The 20,942-nt window shown below is 47.1% G+C and overlaps 1 protein-coding gene across 3 annotated transcripts in view; it reads left to right on the top strand.

Annotated features, from left to right (window-relative positions):
- MPZL1 (myelin protein zero like 1) overlaps positions 1 to 20,942 on the top strand; it is a 62,818-nt gene that overhangs the window by 3,409 nt on the left and 38,467 nt on the right. For 2 of the 3 annotated variants that reach the window (XM_054046310.1, XM_054046301.1), the window contains exon 1: positions 15,852 to 15,957. In XM_054046310.1, coding sequence (XP_053902285.1) covers positions 15,867 to 15,957 — 91 coding nt within the window. In that variant the 5' untranslated portion in view covers positions 15,852 to 15,866. Of the gene's footprint in view, positions 1 to 749; positions 911 to 3,052; positions 3,267 to 15,851; positions 15,958 to 20,942 lie in introns of those variants that run through there. The other variant, XM_054046318.1, reaches the window with a different exon arrangement.

Below are 20,942 nucleotides of genomic sequence, written 5' to 3'. Positions count from 1 at the left end.
TCACAGTTGCCTGGCTGGCTCCGTCTGGCTGCCAGACATGCTGCTCTGAGCAGTATGGAAAGGGAGTGGCGGGGTTGGATAAGGGACAGGGGTCCGGGGGGCAGTTTAGGGGACAAGACGCAGGGGGTGGTTGGATGGGGCGGAGGTTCAGGGGTGGGGGCGATCAGGGGATGGGAAGCAGGGGCGGTTGGATAGGCACGGAAGTCCCAGGGGGGCCTGTCAGGGGGCAGGGTGTAGAAAGGGGTGAGGGGACAGGGAGCAGGGATGTTTGATAGGGGTTAGGGTCCTGCGGGGGTGATTAGGGGTGGGGGATCCTAGGGGTGGGAGGTCAGGGAACAAGGAGCAGGGGGGGTTGGATCGTTCAGGGGTTCTGAGAGGGGAAGTCAGGGGACAGATAGGGGGCAGGGGCCAGGCTGTTTGGGGAGGCACAGCCTTCCCTACCCCGCCCTCCATACAGTTTTGGAACCCCGATGTGGCCCTCAGGCCAGAAAGTTTGCCCACCCCTGAATTAGGTGGTGCACTTAGCCAAAAGGTTAGTGGTTTTTTGTTTGTTTTGTTTGTTTTTCCCAGCTTCATCATGAGTGAAGCTGAATTTGGTGTGGTGTTCCAGTTTCAGCGGAGATTCAGAGTGCGGTGGGGAGGAGAGAGATGTGAACCAAGCAGGAAACTGATTAGCAGCAGGGCCAAAACCTTTCTCAAGGTTAACTTATCAAAAACTGCCATTTTTCCTTTTCCCCACCCCCAAACAGTCAGAGTATCAGCAGTTGAGGTGAAGACACCAGAGGAGCTCTTTGTGGAGAATGGGACAGAAGCAAGACTTCCATGCCCATTTTCATCCTCCGAGGTGATCAGCAGCGCAACGTCCGTCTCCTGGAGCTTCCAACCAGAGGGAGCAATGACCCCAATACCAGTAAGAGCCCTTTGTCTGGGTTGATCCTGCTGTTTGAGGCAGGGCTGGGAGAGGGAAATCTTGGGTATGTTTAAGGAAGAACACGTGGTAAGTTTTGTTTTTTTCAGGTATGATTGTAGGGCAGGTCCCACTCCATGTTGCTGCTCCTTCACCCATCCTTCACATAAGCTTTTGTTTTTAACTTAGCATGAAATGTCACCAAATGCTTATACTAAGTGTCCATCCTGTGTTTAACATTGGTTATCTTCTTGCCGCCATGTAGCTTGGTTTGGAAAAGGCCCAGGTGGTGATATCTTCTGCAGACGGGTTAAGGTATGTTTATACTGCAGCTGGGAATGAGCCTCCCAGCCTTGGTAGACTTGTGCTAGCGGGGCATGATCTAGCATACTAAAAGTAGCTTTATGAACGTTGTGGCTCTGGCAGAGACTTGGGCGAGCCGCCTGAACTGAAGCCTAAGCGGTCAGATGGGCTTGAGTGGGTGAGCCGCAACATCCACACAGCTATTTCTAGCACACTAGCTTGAGCCCTGGAACTGAGAGTCTGTGTCTACCTGGGCTAGAGGGCTTGCTCCCAGCTGCAGTGTAGACATACACTTAGGCTTGGTCTACACCTGAAAACTTGATTGACCTAGATACGTAACTTGGTGCTGTGAAAAATTTCACTCCCTGTGTGACAGAGTTAGGTCAACTTAATCCCCACTTGCATGGTGACAGGTTTCAGAGTGTTCGCCGTGTTAGTCTGTATCAGCTAAAACAACGAGGAGTCCTTGTGGCACCTTAGAGACTAACAAATTTATTTGTTCAGAATGTTTTGTGCAGACTTGCTACCACCCTTTGGCCTAAGGATTTTTTCAGAGATGGTGCCTTTACATACCTCTCACCAGGCCTTGGGGACTATAATCATGCATATTTCCAGAGTTCTGACAGTCCCCATGGTAAGACCCCCATGCACCTCTGCTGGCACAAACTACAGAACTGAATGCTGAAATGAGGTATGCCTGATCTCAGAAGATAGATGTCTTCCACCTGCTAGGCTACACCTAACACAGTGAATGCAGCTGGAGTGCTGGCAGATAAGTGCAGATTCAAATCTTGAGTACAGCACAAGTAATGACACCTTTATGTAGTCCTTCATGTCTGCTAATGGCACCAACCGTACTGAACCATTCCTAGTGGCTATTAGCTGCAGGGCACAGAACTAAGGTTGCATTGCAGGCGCAGTGTGCTACTTAACTTATTTCCTGGTTTTCGGAGAATTTAATCAATCTCCAGGTTCTGGAAATGCATGGCCAACTTTAACTCTTAGTTTTTAGACATTTAGTATCATTAAGTTGGCTACTTTGCACATATTTGTACTTCAAACAGCAATATTAAAATATCATTTAACATCTCTGAATTATCTGTCTTCCATACATGAATAGTCAGATTTCATGTTACATTAACAAAACCTGCCATCTTAAATTAACTCTTTAAAAAATGTAGGGAAGGAAACCCCTTCACCACCACACACCAGCCAATACCATTTCAGGCTTAGCTCCCTTCCTCTTCCTCCATCACATAGACAATGTTAATCTTTACATAGCTGAACATGCAAGTATTAAATACTCATCTTGCATTGTAGCAGCATCTAGATGCCTCAATCAGAATTGTGGCCTCACTGTGCTAGGTGATGTATGAACACGTTATTATGGTAAGGACTTTCTTAGGCAGTGGTTCACAACTTTTTCTGATAAGGAACCCCAGGGTCATTTCCCAACTACCTGGGAAGTGGAATCCCCCTCTTGTTTTAATACAAGAAGGGCACAGTGGTTGTGACCTGTGACACCTATGTATGAACCCTTCTGTAGCATCGCAACACCCAGATTGAGACTCCTTGGCCTAAAAAAAAAAAACTTTGCGGTGGGCTTGAAGGCTAAGTCATAGCGTGGCTACTTGAATGTGTGATTAGTGGAGCGACAGCATGCTTGCTACAATCTGCAAAGCTAGAAGTAGCTGGCCTCTGGAGGAATTCCTACTCCTACCTCCTAATGTGGTATTGGAAAGGGCCCGGCAGATCTGGAGATACTATCGTAGTGAAGGAGGGGTGTAAGCTTTGCAATGTTCTGACGTGGATGTTCTTACATGCTCTCCTCCCTGGCTGCAGTTCTTCTATTACTCTCAAGGGAACGCATACCCTGGGAAGGACACACCATTTAAGAACAGAATCAGTTGGGCTGGAGACCTTAACAAGAAAGATGCATCTGTCAGCATAGCAAACGTGCAGTTCCGGGACAACGGCACTTACTTCTGCGATGTCAAGAACCCACCTGACATAGTTGTCAAGCCAGGAGAAATCCGACTTAGAGTCGTGCAGAGAGGTACCTCCCCTCACTAACTCTTCCTTTTTTTAGATGCCATTCTGGGCCTGGTAGAGACTTGATTTTATCTATAGTCTCCAAAGCCCCAAAGGCCACTCGCAGGATTTGTTATCAAAGTTAATTTTTAAACTCTGAAGATACCAGTCTTAACCAGTTTTTCTTACTCCATCAACACTGTGACGTTGCACTCTATAGGATTTTATAAAAATATGCTTATGAGTGTCAATATAATGTACCTGGAATATGCTTCATACAAAAGGTCTCTTGTAAGGTATTATCACAAAGCTTATAATCTACTGACATCTTGTTTGTATAAATGTATCACTCGTGTCTGAAACTAGAAATATGAAATATAACTCTGAGGGCCTATTGTAATTATGCAAAGTGTGGGCCATTAATGGCAGTTTGGAAACTTGATGGCTCCCATCAACCAGGACAACTGACTGTGGATGGCTCTGTTTGCTTGCAGGCCTTCCTGTGAGTCAGACTGGTAGAAATGAAGGCTTGGGGTCTCACAGCACATGTGATCATGTCACCTTGTACTGAAATCCATCTTAAACCTGGTGCTTTTCCATTTAGAAGGGGGACCCAGAGAGACAAAAGATTCCCGCCTTGTGCCAAAGCTATATAAGGCGGCGGAACAGAACAAAGGGGGCTGCAATCATGAAAAATCCCCTAGCTACCACCTAAGCTGGAACAAGGGCTGTACCAGGGGAAAGGATTGTGCCCAGACTAGGAAGGCGTGCAGTCTGTGATAGAAGCTTATTGAAACATCTCTGGGGGTGAGATTTTATCTATATTCAGTTTTCTTTCTGTATTAGGCATAGAGTTGCGTGTTTTATTTTATTTTGCTTGGTACTTCACTTTGTTCTGTCTGTTATTACTTGGAACCACTTAAATCCTACTTTTTATATTTAATAAAATCACTTTTTAATTATTAATTAACCCAGAGTATGTATTAATACCTGTGGCGGGCAAACAGCTGTGCATAGGGTTACCATACGTCCGGATTTTCCCGGACATGTCCGGCTTTTTGGGGCTCTAATCCCCACCCGGGGGGAAATCCCAAAAAGCCGGACATGTCCGGGAAAATAGGGAGGGAGGGAGGGATGGCTGGGCAGTGCTCGGCAGGGGCCTCTGGGGCTGGGGCCGGCGGTGCGGCGCTGGGCCGGGGCCGGCGGTGCTCGGCAGGAGCCAGGGGTGTGGGCCCGGCGTGGTGCCGGGCCGGGAGCCAGGGGCGCGGTGCCGGGCCGGGGGCTAGGCCGGGCCAGAAGCCGGGGTCGCAGTGCCGGGCCAGGCACGGTGCCGGGCCGGGGTCCGGGGTCGTGGGGCCGGGCCAGGCACGGGGCCGGGCACGGAGCCGGGATCGCCGGGCTGGGAGCCGGGGTCGTGGGGCCAGGCGCTGGGGTCGCGGGGCCGGGCCAGGAGCCGGGGGCGCGGGGCCGGGGGCACGGTGCTGGGCTGGGAGCCAGTGCCCCAGGGCCCGAGCCAAGCCGGGCGGGAGACGCCGGGGCCAGAGCCTCTTGGCCTAGGCCGGCCGGCCGCCAGAGGGAGCCGCTCAGCCAGGGGGGCTGGATTAGGCCGCGCTGCACCACACCCCGCCCCAGCCTACCTGCTGCCTCCCTGTTTCAGGCTTCCCGCGAACATTTGATTCGCGGGAAGCAGGGGAGGGGGAGGAACAGGGGGTGAAGCGTTCAGGGGAGCGGGCAGAGTTGGGGCGGGGCCGGGTCCCCATTGAGTGTCCTCCTTTTTAAAAACTAAAAGATGGTAACCCTAGCTGTGCATATCTCTCTCTGTGTTATAGAGGGCAAACAATTTATGAATTTACCCTGTATAAGCTTTATACAGGGTAAAACGGATTTATTTGGGGTTTGGACCCCATTGGGAGTTAGGCATCCGAGTGTTGGAGACAGGAACACTTCCGAAGCTGTTTTCAGTTAAGCCTGCAGTGTTTAGGGGCTGTGGATCAGACCTTGGTCTGGGTTTGCAGCAGGCTAGCATGTCTGGCTCAAACCAGGCAGGGCACTGAAGTCCCAAACTGACAGGGAAAGCGGGCTCAGAGGTAGTCTCAATAGATGAGGTAGCAGTCCTCAAGGGGGTTTCTATGATCCAACCCATCACACACAGTATTCCCAAATCCTAATTTTTCGCATGCCCTAAAGTCTGCAAACAAATCCCATCTCTCTTGCATGACCGTCATAGTCAACAGGCTGCTGAAGGGATGAGTTGGGATGTGGGCTGGGTGACATCATGCAGGGAAGCTAACATTTTGTCTGTCTTCGTGTTGGTGAAATAGATGCTTGGTTCCATGCCGTTTAAATTTCAGATGATGGAAGTCACTCCTCTTCTAACAGGAACTAAACATGCATGGATTTTGAAGGGGTCTAGTGAAGACTTGTGGATTGTCTGTATGTTAAAGCTATTACCGCTCTGAGAGCACAGGAAAGTAGAACTTTCCAACTGTTAAAACTTCCTAAATAGTTATTAGAAGAAACTGTGTCAAGAATTTAACAGGTTTACTAATCATTTTCATCCAAAATGAAACACTAATCATTCTAAACTGAGCTAATCTCTGTTTAGAGAAACATTATGAAGTAATATAATGAAATCTCTCAATTTAGCAGGGTGTTATATTACAAGTGACAAAAAGGGGTTTTATGTAACTCTCTGAGCTACTCTAAGGCCTGGTCTACGCTACGAGTTTAGGTCGAATTTAGCAGCGTTAAATCAAATTAACCCTGCCCCCGTCCACACAACGAAGCCATTTACTTCAACATAGAGGGCTCTTAAAATTGATTTCTGTACTCCTCCCCAACGAGTGGAGTAGCGCCGAAATAGACATTGCCGGTTCGTATTAGGGTTAGTGTGGACGCAATTCGACTGTATTGGCCTCTGGGAGCTATCCCACAGTGCACCATTGTGACCGCTCTGGACAGCAATCTGAACTCGGATACACTGGCCAGGTAGACAGGAAAATCCCCGCGAACTTTTGAATTTCATTTCCTGTTTACCCAGCGTGGAGAGCAAGGGTGACCACACAGAGCTCATTAGCACAGGTAACCATGCAGTCTGAGAATCGAAAAAGAGCACCAGCATGGACCGTAAGGGAGGTACTGGATCTGATCTCTGTATGGGGATAGGATTCCGTGCTAGCAGAACTACGTTCCAAAAGACGAAATGCCAAAACATTTGAAAAAATCTCCAAGGGCATGATGGAGAGAGGCCATAATAGGGACTCGTATCAGTGCCGCGTGAAAGTTAAGGAGCTCAGACAAGTGTACCAGAAAACCAAAGAAGCAAACGGAAGGTCTGGGGCAGAGCCGCTTCTACATGCCGCTTCTACAGACATGCCGCTTCTACGCTGAGTTGCATGCAATTCTACGGTAGGGGGGGGCCGCCACCATTACTCCAGCCCTGATCGTGGATTCCGAGGAGGGGGTACTCTCAGCAATGCCTGAGGATTTTACGGACGAGAAAGATGAGGAGCAGGAGGAGGACAAGCTTGTGGAGAGCACACAGCACTCTGTTCTCCCCAACAGCCAGGATCTTTTTCTCAGCCTGACGTAAGTACCCTCCCAAGGCGGTATCCCAGACAATGAAGCCGTGGAAGGGACTTCTGGTGAGTGTACCTTTGTAAATATAAAACATGGTTTAAAAGCAAGCGTTTTTTAATGATTAATTTGCCCTGAGGACTTGGGATGCATTCTCGGCCAGTACAGCTACTGGAAAAGTCTGTTAACATGTCTGGGGATGGAGCGGAAATCCTCCAGGGATATCTCCATGAAGCTCTCCTGGAGGTACTCCAAAAGCCTTTGCAGAAGGTTTCTGGGCAGTGCAGCCTTATTCCGTCCTCCATGGTAGGACACTTTACCACGCCATGCTAGTAGCAAGTAATCTGGTACATTGCATGACAAAGCCTGGCAGCGTATGGTCCCGGTGTTTGCTGGCATTCAAGCAACATCCGTTATTTATCTCGCTGTATTATCTTTAGGAGAGTGATATCGTTCATGGTAACCTGGTTGAAATACAGGAATTGAATTAAGGTGACAGAGGTGGCCGTTCCTACTGGGCTGTTTGCCTGTGGCTGAAAAGAAATCCTTCCCTGCAGTTAGCCAAGCGGCGGGCGGGGGGGAGCATTGGCGCTGAGGTTTTTGCGTTTGGCTAGCAGGGATCTTCCCTGATACCAGCCACGCGATGTGGGAGGGGTAAAGCAATCATCCCAGAGAATTGGATGGGGGAGAGGGGTTAGTTTGGTTTCTGCTGCTGCACGTTAACACGAAAACCGCAGCACTCAATGGGCTTTGCTTGGTATGGGAAAGGAGGACGCTGCTTTTATGAAGGTTGCAGAAGCCAAAAGACAATGGCTTACCATGGCCGCATGCAAGCCGAATTCTGTTGCGCGGCCCTGTGTCTGTGATCTCTAACACCAAAGCCGCAGGCACTCAATATTAAGATGCAAAATGCAACCTTGTACCGAAATCACATGTGCTATGTAATGTGAATAGTGTTGTTCACCGTGAAATAGTATAAGCATTCTTATTTAAAATGTATCTTTTTAAATACTTCTCTCCCTTTTTTCCCTCCTGCAACTGCAAATTTTTCAAGCCTCCCTCCTCCATCCCGAAGGCTATCTCAGATAAGGCAGCGAAAAAAACGCATGCGAGACTAAATGTTCTCAGAGATCATGCAGTTGACCCGCGATGAAAGAGCTCATCTGAATGAGTGGAAGGACACGGTATCAAAGTACAGAAAGCTGCCAATGAACATGAAGAGAGGAGGGACGCTTGAGATGAGAGGTGGCGGCAGGAAGATCAGAGGAGGCAGGATGCAACGCTGGGGCTGCTGCGTGATCAAATGGATATACTCCGGCGTCTGGTGGAGCTTCAGGAACTGCAGCAGGGTCACAGAGTGCCGCTGCAGCCCCTGTATAACTGCCTTCCCCAAGTTCCATAGCCTCCTCACCCAGATGCCCAAGAACGTGTGTGTGTGTGTGTGGGGGGGGGGGGGGGCGGGGAGGCTCCATGCACCCTGCCACTCCACCCCAGTGGACAGCCCAAGCAAAAGACTGTCATTATTTTGAACTTTTGAAGTGGCTTTTTCCTTCCCTCCTCCCAAACCCCACCCGGGCTACCTTGTCAGTTCTCTCCCTATGTTTACAATCAATTAATAAAGAATACATGATTTTTAAATGATAGTGACTTTATTTCCTTTGAAAGCAAGCTGTGATTGAAGGGGGGAGGGTGGGTTGCTTACAGGGAATGAGTCAATCAAGGGGGCGGGTTTTCATCAAGGAGAAACAAACAGAACTTTCACACCATAGCCTGGCCAGTCATGAAACTGGTTTTCAGAGCTTCTCTGATGCACAGCGCTTCCTGGTGTGCTCTTCTAATCGCCCTGGTGTCTGGCTGCGCGTAATCAGCGGCCAGGTGATTTGCCTCAACCTCCCACCCCACCATAAAGGTCTCTATTACTGATCGCCATATTTGGGGTCGGGAAGGAATTTTCCTCCAGGGTAGATTGGCTGAGCCTCTGGAGGTTTTTCGCCTTCCTCCGCAGCATGGGGCAGGGATCACTAGCAGGAGGGTCTCAGCCGATTGAAGTCACTAAAACACAGGATTGGGGACTTCAACGGTAGAGCCCAGGGAAGGGTCTTGCGGCCTGCAGCATGCAGGGGGTCAGACCAGATGATCATAATGGTCCCTTCTGACCTTAATGTCTATGAGTCTATGAGTCTCCCCCTTACTCTCTCAGAGATTGTGGAGCACACAGCAAGCAGCAATAACAATTGGCATATTGGTTTGGCTGAGGTCTGAGCGAGTCAGTAAAGTGCGCCAGCGACCCTTTAAACGTCCAAATGCACATTCTACCACCATTCTGCACTTGCTCAGCCTGTAGTTGAGCAGCTCCTGACTACTGTCCAGGATGCCTGTATATGGCTTCATGAGCCATGGCATTAAGGGGTAGGCTGGGTCCCCAAGGATAACTATAGGCATGTCAACATCCCCAACAGTCATTTTCTGGTCTGGGAAGTAAATCCCTTGCTGCAGCCGTTTAAACAGATTATTGTTCCTGAAGATGCGAGCGTCATGAACCCTTCCTGGCCATCGCACGTTGATGGTGGTGAAACGTCCCTTGTGATCCACCAGTGCTTGCAGCACCATTGAAAAGTACCCCTTGAGGTTTATGACCTGGCTGCCATGGTGCCAAGATAGGGATATGGGTTCCAGCTATTGCCCCACCACAGTTAGGAAATCCCACTGCAGCAAAGCCATCTACTATGACCTGCACATTTCCCAAAGTCACTGTCTTTGGTAGCAGCAGCTCAGTGATTGCTTTTGCTACTTGCATCACAGCAGCCTCCACAGTAGATTTGGCCACTCCAAATTGATTCCTAACTGACTGGTAGCTGTCTGGCGTTGCAAGCTTCCACAGGGCTATCCCCACTCGCTTCTCAACTGTGAGGGCTGCTCTCATCTTGGTATTCTGGTGCTTCAGGGCAGGGGAAAGCAAGTCACAAAGTTCCATGAAAGTGCCCTTATGCATGCGAAAGTTATGCAGCCACTGTGAATCGTCCCAGACCCGCAACACTATGCGGTCCCACCAGTCTGGGCTTGTTTCCCGGCCCCAGAATCAGCATTCCATGGCTAGAACCTGCCCCATTAACACCATGATCTCCAATGCGCCGGGGCCCACGGTTTGAGAGAATTCTATGTCCATGTCCTCATCACTCTAGGATGGGTGTTTGTTTTCCAAAAGCTCATCACTACTTCAGGGATTCAGAATAATTTGTAATACAAAGCGTTTTGTCATAGTTCAAGGCAACTACACCTGTATTTCCCCCATATGGTCCACCAAGAACATCCACTCTCAGGTTTTCTGGCTCCCTAGCTGTCACCTCTCTTGAGTGGAGACAGGCATCTCACTTCTTGCTGACTGGGGTATTTCTGTGGTTCACAGTTCCCTGCCTACACTGTGAATTCCCCAGCAAGTCAGACTGCCTCAGCAGGCCTGCTTTGCTTTTCTCTTCAAAGAGTGTAAACAGCTTAAGTGTCCACAGTTATAAGCTGTGACACACCTTTTGGTAAGCAAGCTCATTTATTCATAAGGTGAAAACGTTACAAGCTTACCAGAAATCACCCCAATGCAGACAAGGGCTCTGTAGGAGTCAGTTTTTCAAACCCCATCAACGGGTTTTTATGGTTAAGTTTATAACTTAGCTCAGAACTACCACACACGTGAACCTGAGTCTCTCCTTTATACAGGTTAGGCCTCTCAGCCTGTCTTCATGTAACAGGTATTGAGCAGGCTAAGGTCCCCTCCTCAAGGTGAAGTTTCAAAAAGCTGAGTTCTTGCATAACTGGAAGGGGTATATTTACATATACCTCCCCCTAGAAATGCAGTGAACTTTAAAAGTTCATTCTTGTCTGGCACATTGTTTCATATATTAGCGCCCTACCAAATTCACGGTCCATTTTGGTCAATTTCACGGTCACAGGATTTTAAAAATCATAAATGTCATGATTTCAGATATTTAAATCTATTGTTTCACTATATTTTTAACTGTAGGGGTCCTGACCCAAAAAGGAGTTGGGGGAAGGGGGGACCTCAAGGTTATTGTAGAGGGGTTACAGTATTGTTAAGCTTACTTCTGTGTTGCTGCTGGTGGGGTGCTGCCTTCAGAGCTGGACGCCTGGCCAACAGCAACTACTCTCTGGCCGCCGAGCTCTGAAGGCAGTGCAGAAGTAAGGGTGGGTAGTAAGGGTGGCAATACCGTGACAACCCTCTTCCCCCCCCAAAAAACAAACTTGCACCCCCTTTTGGGTCATGACTCCCAGTTTGAGAAACACTGGTGTCCTCCTTGAAATTTGTATAATGTAGGGTAAAAGCGCACAAAAGACCAGATTTCACAGGGGGGACCAGATTTCATCATCCGTGACGCATTTTTCATGGTCGTGAATTTGGTATGACCCTACATATAGTCCTTTAAAATGCATAAAACTTCTTAGGGTTTACATTAGTCATGTCCCCCTTCCTACCCCCTGAAACATCACAGTCCCATAATAGATAAATATTTGCATTTTGAATACAGTGAACTCCTAAAAGATTGAATACAGTGAAGTTTGTCCAAGATATTGCAGGAAATTGCCATATCTGTCACAGCGCTGTCTATATCATTGGGGAATAAGGAGGAGAGTTGGGTACACTCCTGTTGGAGCATGGACCCTGGACATACACTAAAAAATTGCCATTGTAATTTCCTGGCAGCCTTGTAGCACAACACATTAATCTTCAGCCTTGCTAGCTCCAGTGCACAGGTGTTCACACTACTTCTGAAATTACATTTGCTCTGAGCAAGGCTGATGTCCACGACCAGTGCAGAGCTAGCATAGGCAGCAAGAGTGAATTATGTAGCTGTGTTGGTTTACTTGGTTTTCCCAGCGGTATCCCACAATGCTCCTGACCAACCTTTGCTGGTGACTTTTACAGCTGAGAGCACCTTCCCTGACATGTTAAGTTGGCTGCATGGTCTTGTCTTGTACTTAGATTATAAAAATCTTTGGGGCAGGGACTGTCTTGGTTTTGTGTTTGTATTGTACCTAGAAATAGAGTTCGGGTCCGTAGCAAGGCCACCTAGGTGCTATCGTAATACAAATACCATTTATAAAAAGAGTCCTGGAGTATCACTCTGGAGCCTAAAATGTCTGAGTCAGTGTGAAGCAGTGGAAACAGCTACAAATATGGATGAGAGCTCTCTTTGTTCAGAATATCACCTGGTTGAATAACACTGGTCTACAATTTTTGAGAAGTCGTCTGCTTCAGAGATAAAATGTGCTATTATGTATTTTGATGTGCTGAATTCAAATATGACAATTAAAACAACTGATTGGCTACTGTTTCTAAGATATTTAAGTTTTTACATTTTATGTCTATGTATATTGTGTAGATAGTAGAGTTTTAATCATAAATTGTAAACCTAGGTCTTTTTATGTGTTTATGGTTGCTTTACATGATAATATTTCACCTGTCCTGTTTATGTAATACTTTAAAAATAAGCAAAAGGGTTATATCAATAAAATTTATTATGAAACAAAAGGCAAAAAACTATTATGTACATAGTTTAGTCCTATTGAGTGTCTACTCGGCGCTTCTTGGCTTGTCTCTTGTATTCATTAAATGGAGCATCTCTTGTCACTGTCCAGCAATAGTCTGCAAGCATTGATGGGCTCCATTTGCCCTGGTAGCGTTTCTCCATTGTTGCAATGTCCTGGTGAAATCGCTCGCCGTGCTCGTTGCTCACTGCTCCGCAGTTCGGTGGAAAAAAAATCTAGATGAAAGTGCCAAAAATATATCTTTAGTGACACGTTGCAACCAAGGCTTTTGTATGCCTTAAGGAGGTTTTCCACCAACAACCTGTAGTTGTCTGCCTTGTTGTTTCCGAGAAAATTTATTGCCACTAACTGGAAGGCTTTCCATTCCGTCTTTTCCTTGCCACGCAGTGCATGGTCAAATGCATCATCTCGAAGAAGTTCACAAATCTGAGGACCAACAAAGACACCTTCCTTTATCTTAGCTTCACTTAATCTTGGAAATTTTCCACGGAGGTACTTGAAAGCTGCTTGTGTTTTGTCAATGGCCTTGACAAAGTTCTTCATCAGACCCAGCTTGATGTGTAAGGGTGGTAACAAAATCTTCCTCGATTCAACAAGTGGTGGACGCTGAACATTTTTCCTCCCAGGCTCCAATGACTGTCAGAGTGGCCAATCTTTCTTGATGTAGTGGGAATCTCTTGCACGACTATCCCATTCGCAGAGAAAACAGCAGTACTTTGTGTATCCAGTCTGCAGACCAAGCAAGAGAGCAACAACCTTCAAAATCGCCACAAAGCTGCCACTGATGTTGGTCATAGTTATGCACCTCAAAAGTTGTTTCGTGTTGTCATAGGTTTCCTTCATATGGACTACATGACCAACTGGAATTGATGGCAAAACATTGCCATTATGCAGTAAAACAGCTTTAAGACTCGTCTTCGATGAATCAATGAATCACTCATCTGGATCGTGAACGATGTTGAGGGCTGCCATCACACCATCGATGTTGTTGCAGGCTACAAGATCACCTTCCATGAAGAAGAATGGGACAAGATCCTTTGGACGGTCACGGAACATGGAAACCCTAACATCACCTGCCAGGAGATTCCACTGCTGTAGTCTGGAGCCCAACAGCTCTGCCTTACTCTTGGGTAGTTCCAAATCCCTGACAAGGTCATTCAGTTCACCTTGTGTTATGAGGTGTGGTTCAGAGGAGGAGGATGGGAGAAAATGTGGGTCCTGTGACATTGATGGTTCAGGACCAGAAGTTTCATCCTCTTCCTCGTCTGACTCAAGTGAGAATGATTCTGGTGCCTCAGGAACCAGCAGTCCTTCTCCGTGGGGGACTGGGCGTATAGGTGATGGAATGTTTGGATAATGCACAGTCCACTTCTTCTTCTTTGACACACCCTTCCCAACTGGAGGTACCATGCAGAAGTAACAATTGCTAGTATGCTCCGTTGGCTCTCTCCAAATCATTGGCACTGCAAAAGGCATAGCTTTCCTTTTCCTGTTCAACCACTGGCGAAGAATTGTTGCACAAGTGTTGCAGCATATGTGTGGGGCCCACCTCTTGTCCTGATCTCCAATTTTGCAGCCAAAATAAAGGTGATAGGCTTTCTTAACCATAGTGGTTATACTGCGCTTTTGTGATGCAAAAGTCACTTCACCATAAACATAGCAGAAGTTATCTGCACTGTTCACACATGTACGAGGCATCTCTGCTCACTTTGGCTAAACAGAAATGTGTCCCTTTGCAAAATCAAACACTGACAAATAAGAGAGCATGACACTGTATGATTTCTAGAGCTGATATAGGGCAATTTGTTCAGCAGAGTGATGTAAGCTTCGTTATGATTGCATCATCCATGACTTCTAGGAAGAACATGATGCAATTAATATCATGTATGATGCAATACCAGCTTCAGATTGCATCATTCATTGTTTTGCCTAAAAAGCAAGTACTGTCCAAACCCAGTCATAGATTTATTCATAGATCCAGTCAAAGATGTATTTTAGCCATTTCTGGTTTAAATTGAGATCCCTTCCCTTTATAACTCACTTATCCTCCGCCATTCCCAAGTCAAGGGTCGTATATACTGACCCAATAGCATATCTTGAAAACTAGAGCCAATCAACAATTTTAAGCATCATTTTCGTTCTCAGTGACCCAGAATTAGTAAAGTTTGACTACATTTATTTCAGAAGCATTTTGGCTGTAGAGCAGTATAATCCACTGGGGTTTATAGTTATGTTACTGTCCAATTTAAGTTCTCAGCCTTTTTTACTTTAATTACATCCGTGTGGTGTACAGCAGTAAGGCAAGTGTCTATGCCATGCCAAGAGACCTAGACCATTGTGATTTCAGAGATAACTAATTACCACCCTTGGTCTACAGTTAATCTACATGGAACAATTTCATTGGTTGTATGAGGGAGACTGCACAAATGGTGTATTACCTGGCCAAACCTCAAGGTAATCTTCCAGCACAACCATCATATGCAATAGCTGCACATACACACACAACCCCTCACTGCAAACACACACAACCCTCATTTTCCACCAGCACAAATCCACACAACTTCCCCAGCACAGCATGACAACCAATGCATCCCCCCACCCCTCCCAATATGATCACCACACAATAAACCCAAACATCACTCTGAAACCTAGAATGTATGAATCAGGGTGAAGTAATGGAAACAGCTATAAGCAAAGCATGACTTGAGAGAGCACTTTTTGTTCAGAATATCACCAGGTTTAGTCATGGCTGGAATTGAGACATTTTTGGCTTTTTATGCACAACTTTATGAATTACACCTGTGCAAGTCCACGGGCCTTCAGCTACTACTAGTAGTGATGCTCTTGGTTCTGCCTGGCCACTGAACACCTCACCTAATACTAGGCAAGCTGGATAGCAGCCTAGGCAGTGCCTGGGTGTTCTCTTGCCCATCCCTACAATACAGATATCACCAGCCCTCGTGATAGCCGTATCCCCTGATCAACAAGTGTAGTGAGGACAGATGAATATGGAATTCATTAATGATGGCATTGATATGCATATCTATGATTACAGACCATGTCTGTACACAAGATTCACGGGTTTAAGGGTCATTTTTTGGGGGTAGCTAAATTAGTGCAAACCCCTCTGTGGGCCCTGGATTTGAGAGGCTTATAGCAAATTAGCCCGGCATCCTCCCTCGGACCCCCGCCCCCCCTCAGTGTCACGTGTTCCGGGCAGGGGCGGGGCCAAGGCAATTCTCTTACGCTTTCTGGTAGGGCGCTCTTCTAGTGACTGACAAACCAACTCGCCAATCACGTAGCCACACCGGACACCCGGGGCGGAACCAGACGGGGACGGAGAGCGGGACGCGGGAGGTGTGCGCGATTGACGGCTCCTCCGTCCCATCAGCTGCCGGGGAGCCCCTTTCCCCGCCCACCGCCCGGCCCTAAGGGGCGGGGCTGCGCCGGGGCCGGGACAATGGGGGCACGGGGAGGCGGCAGCAGGAAAATGGCAGCGGGCGGCAGCGCGGGGTGGCGGGTGGCTCCGGGCCGGGCCCCGGCGCTGATGCTGGCGGCGGCCGCAGCCGCTCTGGGCTTCCGTGAGTGCAGGGGCCCGCGGGGGCGGCCTGGCGCGAGGGGCGGGGGGCTCCCCTGGAGGGGGCGCGGTGACCGGGGAGCCCTGGGCGGGGCGGCGCCTGGGCTGGAGGCTGAAGCCCCTCAGAGCTCCGCTCTCGGGGGCGGCGCTGGTGCGGCTGGGCGAGAGCAGCTATGGGGCAAACAGGCTCCGCCGCCCGCCCCACCCTTGCCCCCGGCTGCCGGGGGGTGGGTGGCTGCAGTGCCCAGGTTTAAACGCTCTCCAAGGAGGAGCTGTTTTAAAACGTACGTGTCGCTTGCGGCTTTGGACGATATCCCACCCCTGGACCCGAGGGCGGCAGCGGCAAGTCCTTGAGGAGCCTGGTCCCCCCCAGGCTGTGCTGTCTGACTGGTACATAGTGGGGTGGGTGGGCGCTGGGGCCCATGAGTGAGTTCCCCAAAAGCCTGAGGCTGACATCAAATTTATTTTAACAATCTCATTACTTTTTAAGGGTGGTATTTGCCTTCTGTGTTTTGAGCCCTTCTGTGCTGTCTGACTGGGGGCCTTGAGGATTTCCCCTTTACATGTAGGGACTGGACTGGTGACTTCCAGCTGGAAGAAGTGGGTAAAGCATTGGGGGTTCTACCAAGAACTAAATTCTGTGTTGAGGCAGCTGCTTTGGAAATGGGGCACCTAATCCAGGGGTCTGAATTGATATACACCAGTGGGCACAGAGTAGAGGGGCAACTGTAAGGATAGCAACCTAAACTGGTCCGGAAGGAAGCTACTGCTTTTAGGCTATCCTGCCAATCCCCCTCCATACGTGTAGCTGTTTCATAGGCATTTCCAAGTGTCCAGTCAGCCCAGTATCCTGTCATCTTTTGTGTTTTCAGTTAGGCCCTGTATTGAATCTGACTGGTTTGGTTTTCCCCTTTCTTAAATACTTTCTTCCTGGTTCTGGAATGGTGCTATTCCCAGGTTGGTAGGAATGCTTTTAAATATAAACCAAAATTTGTGTGTGTGTGTCTGTAAGCGTCACACAATCACTGCTTAGTCATGTTAGGTCTGGTTAAGCTAGCTCTTAACAAATCTTTATTTCTTTAATTCATTCATTTTAACAAACCTTTCAAAATGAATTGTGCCAGCCAGCACAGAGGATAGGCAACAGGGGTACCTTTTACTATATGAATAGGGTTGGAACTTTCATTTACAGGTGTGCCCCAGGACAGATTCTGTGTGGCAGGCATTTTTTGTAGAATGCTGAGAATTTATGGTGCAGTCAGTGATGGGGGTGGTCATTAGGAGTGGTACTTGAGAAAATTATAGTGTCAGATGCAGGTTTTTGCTTTCTGGTCTGTCCTAAGGTTGTGGTGGTTATGAAGTAAGATGACTTTTCCTTACCATCTGCAGGTTATGGCACATGCCAAAGTAGGTCTCATGCTTGTCTTACAGACTGAGTATCTTCAGTGTACACCTAAATTCTCCCATCATTGACCTAGCACTGCTGCAGCCCCATGGTGGGAGAACTTCTGAAAATGCTTATCAGAGATAAGGCCTCAGCTGCAGACAAGAGGTGGAATATCTCTTGGTTAATTGTAGCTATGTGATTGGTTTGGATGACAAAGTAATCCACCTGAAATAAGTGGCAACTCAATCAGCAAAAATTAAAGTTTAACTTCATGTCACCAGCTCTCAAACAGAGATATTAGGGTGACAGCCAACTTAAAAGTTGTTCCTTTTCTGTACTGTGCATCTCTATAGTATCTGAGCACTTCAAAACATTAATGGATTTAGTCTCCTAAAACTCCTGTGAGGCAGAGAACTACTTTTATGCCTACTTTGCAGGAGAATAACAAAGGCACAGAAACATTTAGGTGTAGGAGGTGCAAATCTGGAAACGGAACCTGGATTTCTGAGTCCTAGTCCAGTGCCTTCACCTCTGTGGAAATTCATGTAATAAACTTTAGCCAACAAATAAAGATTAACAAAATAACCCAGTAGGATAACCAGCGGGAGTGACTAAAAAGCCTTGATGACATGTCACATCATATGAACATTATAAGTGGGTTTTTAATTATCATTGCAAAAGGAAAGATGACCTACAGTGGGAAAACCACAACTTTTTTCTTCCAAACAAAATGAAAATATAGCTGAATAATCTGACCTTGTTCTGTCATTCTACTGCATCTGGGTGAAGAATGCTCTGGACAGTGGAAAGATGGTTCATCTGTGGAATTAGGAGTCTCTATCCACATGGCCTTTAATAGTAGCGTATACTTGCAGGATATTATCAGCCTGTGTTCTATCCAGATAGGGGGAAAAGAAACAAAACTCTGTCTTACATGGCAAAGAGAAAATCACATGTGGTCTTGGGTAAACTCTGTCCAGAAGGGCAAAAGCTGTACAGATTACCTTTCTTGAAAATGTATTTTGATAGTGAAAAGTGCTGGACTGCTCACTTTTGACAGTGTTGTCCTCTATCCATAGAGCACTGTCAATCTCAAAGGCAAAAATTCCCAAATGGTGATCTGGGGAACACTTCCTGGTGGACTTGGGAGAGCTGCTTAGTCAATGGGGCTGGATCTCCTCTCTTTCACCTGCTAACATTAGGGCTAGTGTACACTGTCAAAGCTAAAGCACTGCTGTGGCAGCGCTTTAACATGCCTTGTGTGGTTGCAGCGCAGCGCAGCTCTCCCAGCCCTCTTTTTAAAAAAATAAAAACAAAACAAAAAAACCACCTATCTCAACGAGGGGCATAGCTCCCAGTGCTGGGGCACTGTTTACACTGGCGCTTTACAATGCTGCAACTTGCTGCGCTCAGGGATGTGTTTTTTCACACCCCTGAGTGAGAAAGTTGCAGGGCTGTTAATTGCCAGTGTAGACAAGCCCTTAATTGACCACTTAAAATACACAACTATTCTGCTGATATTACTTTCATGTAAGGAATTGCTGTAGCTTTCAGATGTTAGGAAATCATGAATAGAAAAGTTTCAGAGTAGCAGCCGTGTTAGTCTGTATCCGCAAAAAGAAGAACAGGAGTACTTGTGGCACCTTTCGTGGTGCCACAGCATATGCATATGCATCCGAAGAAGTGGGCTGTAGTCCACGAAAGCTTATGCTCTAATAAATTTGTTAGTCTCTAAGGTGCCACAAGTACTCCTGTTCTTCTTTTTATGAATAGAAAAGGAGACTATACACACAATTGCTCTGAGATGTCCTTCACACAATGGGGAAAACTTTGAGAGTCCTTGCCCTGAGGCATTCAGCCAACACTTACATTGCAGTGTTAACCCTCAAGTTCAGTTTGGGTATTGGGAAGTGAAGTGTTTAAGTGTGGTGGTAGATATCAGAAATTTCAGAAAGGTGCTAACTGCAAGTAGGGAACAAATTGGACATGTGTCCTGTGAGTGGATGAATTAGCCAATGCAGAAGAAGAAACCTGTATGATTGGCCGACTGCTACCTGTTTTTGTATGAAGCCAAAACACTGGAATTCACGCATGGCATGGAGTTTATGCAAAACAGGTTAGACCATCCCTGGAGAACAAGATTCCCCCTGGCTACTAAATCTCACTCTGCAATACAGTAGTTTCTGTTAAGCAGTTTTCTCTTTGTTGTGAGATGACTCATGTGGAGGAGGAGGTAGCTATCAGGTGCTTCACTTTCTTTCACTGCAGAAGTGACGCTAATTATGGGTGGTGGTAGTGGCTGTAAGGGAATGCAAAATAGCCAATACCAGTCCCCCCTGAAAAAAAATCCATGTACTAAAAAATTTGGAAAGGCAGACTTGTCTTGTTAGGCATGATATTGGGCAGGAGTGCTGACTGGCAGAGTAGCTGACATGGGGTGTTACAAAGACTCTCCGTCTTATAGATAGATGAGCACTCTAACTGCACTTTGTAAGCACTGTTGGCGTGAACTGGAAGGGTCCAAGTTCACGTAGTTGTAGTACAACCTTAAGGCGATCGAGGTACTTTTATATTGCGCCAGCAAGGTTAGTGCACAGCACATTAGCATGCTTCCTGATTCACACCCTCCTAGACCACAGAGCTGTGCTGACAAGTCTGTGGAGTAGGAGCAAGGACACAACGGGGGCCCAGCCCTGCTCATCTTGGTCATAGTAGGGGAGGGGAAGAGGTATAATCGAAAGTGGCACCACCAATAACCCTCAGGTTGAAAACCCTGAATACACCACTGAATTACCTATTTTAATGTAGAGAAAATAAGTCTGCAAAATGTTGTTTTCCTATTCTTCTTGTGACTGGCTTAGATTCTGCCCCACAGCATAATTACAAGGCTTTATATACACTATACAGAGCTAGTTGTGTTGCTGGCCTACGTGCCTATTGGATAAATGCAATCCATAGAAGAATTCATCTCACTTTGGAAGGTCAGTGGGTCCCCTGTCAGACTTCAGAATGTTTGTCTTGAGACAGAGTTCAAAGGAGAGGATTCTTAAATTACTGTCTTTGAACTTAGGGTATTGCCTTTAGGTGGCCTTATGCTCTCATGCTACATAATTCCCAAAATAGCTTCCTCATATTGGAAGTAAACTACGCCCATTATCCTGTACACAGAGAGTGAGAAATTCCATGCTGGAACTTACTCCCCAGGTCAGCAATAGGTAAGAAGGGACTGAAAGCCTGGTTGTGACACTCTGTATCTCGGGGAAACACCCTGCACCCCCATGTTCATCTTTATAATATGATTGTGTGGTATCCAGTGCAAAGTTTGTCATGTTGAGTGTCTTTGGAAGGCTCATGATGCATTGAGCATTAATGTTATAAGTTGTAATTTAATGTATATAGTTCTGAGGCTGAAAATGTGTCCTCATGGCTTAAAACAGGGGTTCTCAAACTGGGGGTTGGGAGCCCTTAGGGGGTTGTGAGGTTATTACCTGGGGGGGGTCGTGAGCTGTCAGCCTCCACCCCTTAACCCTGCTTTGCCTCCAACATTTATAATGGTGTTAAATATATAAAAAAGTGTTTTTAATATATTAGGGTGGGTCGCA

Source organism: Malaclemys terrapin, chromosome 1, assembly GCF_027887155.1.
Source record: "Malaclemys terrapin pileata isolate rMalTer1 chromosome 1, rMalTer1.hap1, whole genome shotgun sequence".
NCBI lineage: Eukaryota > Metazoa > Chordata > Testudines > Emydidae > Malaclemys > Malaclemys terrapin.
The sequence above is the reverse complement of the archived record's forward strand: the minus strand, read 5'-3'. Positions and strand labels throughout refer to the sequence as shown.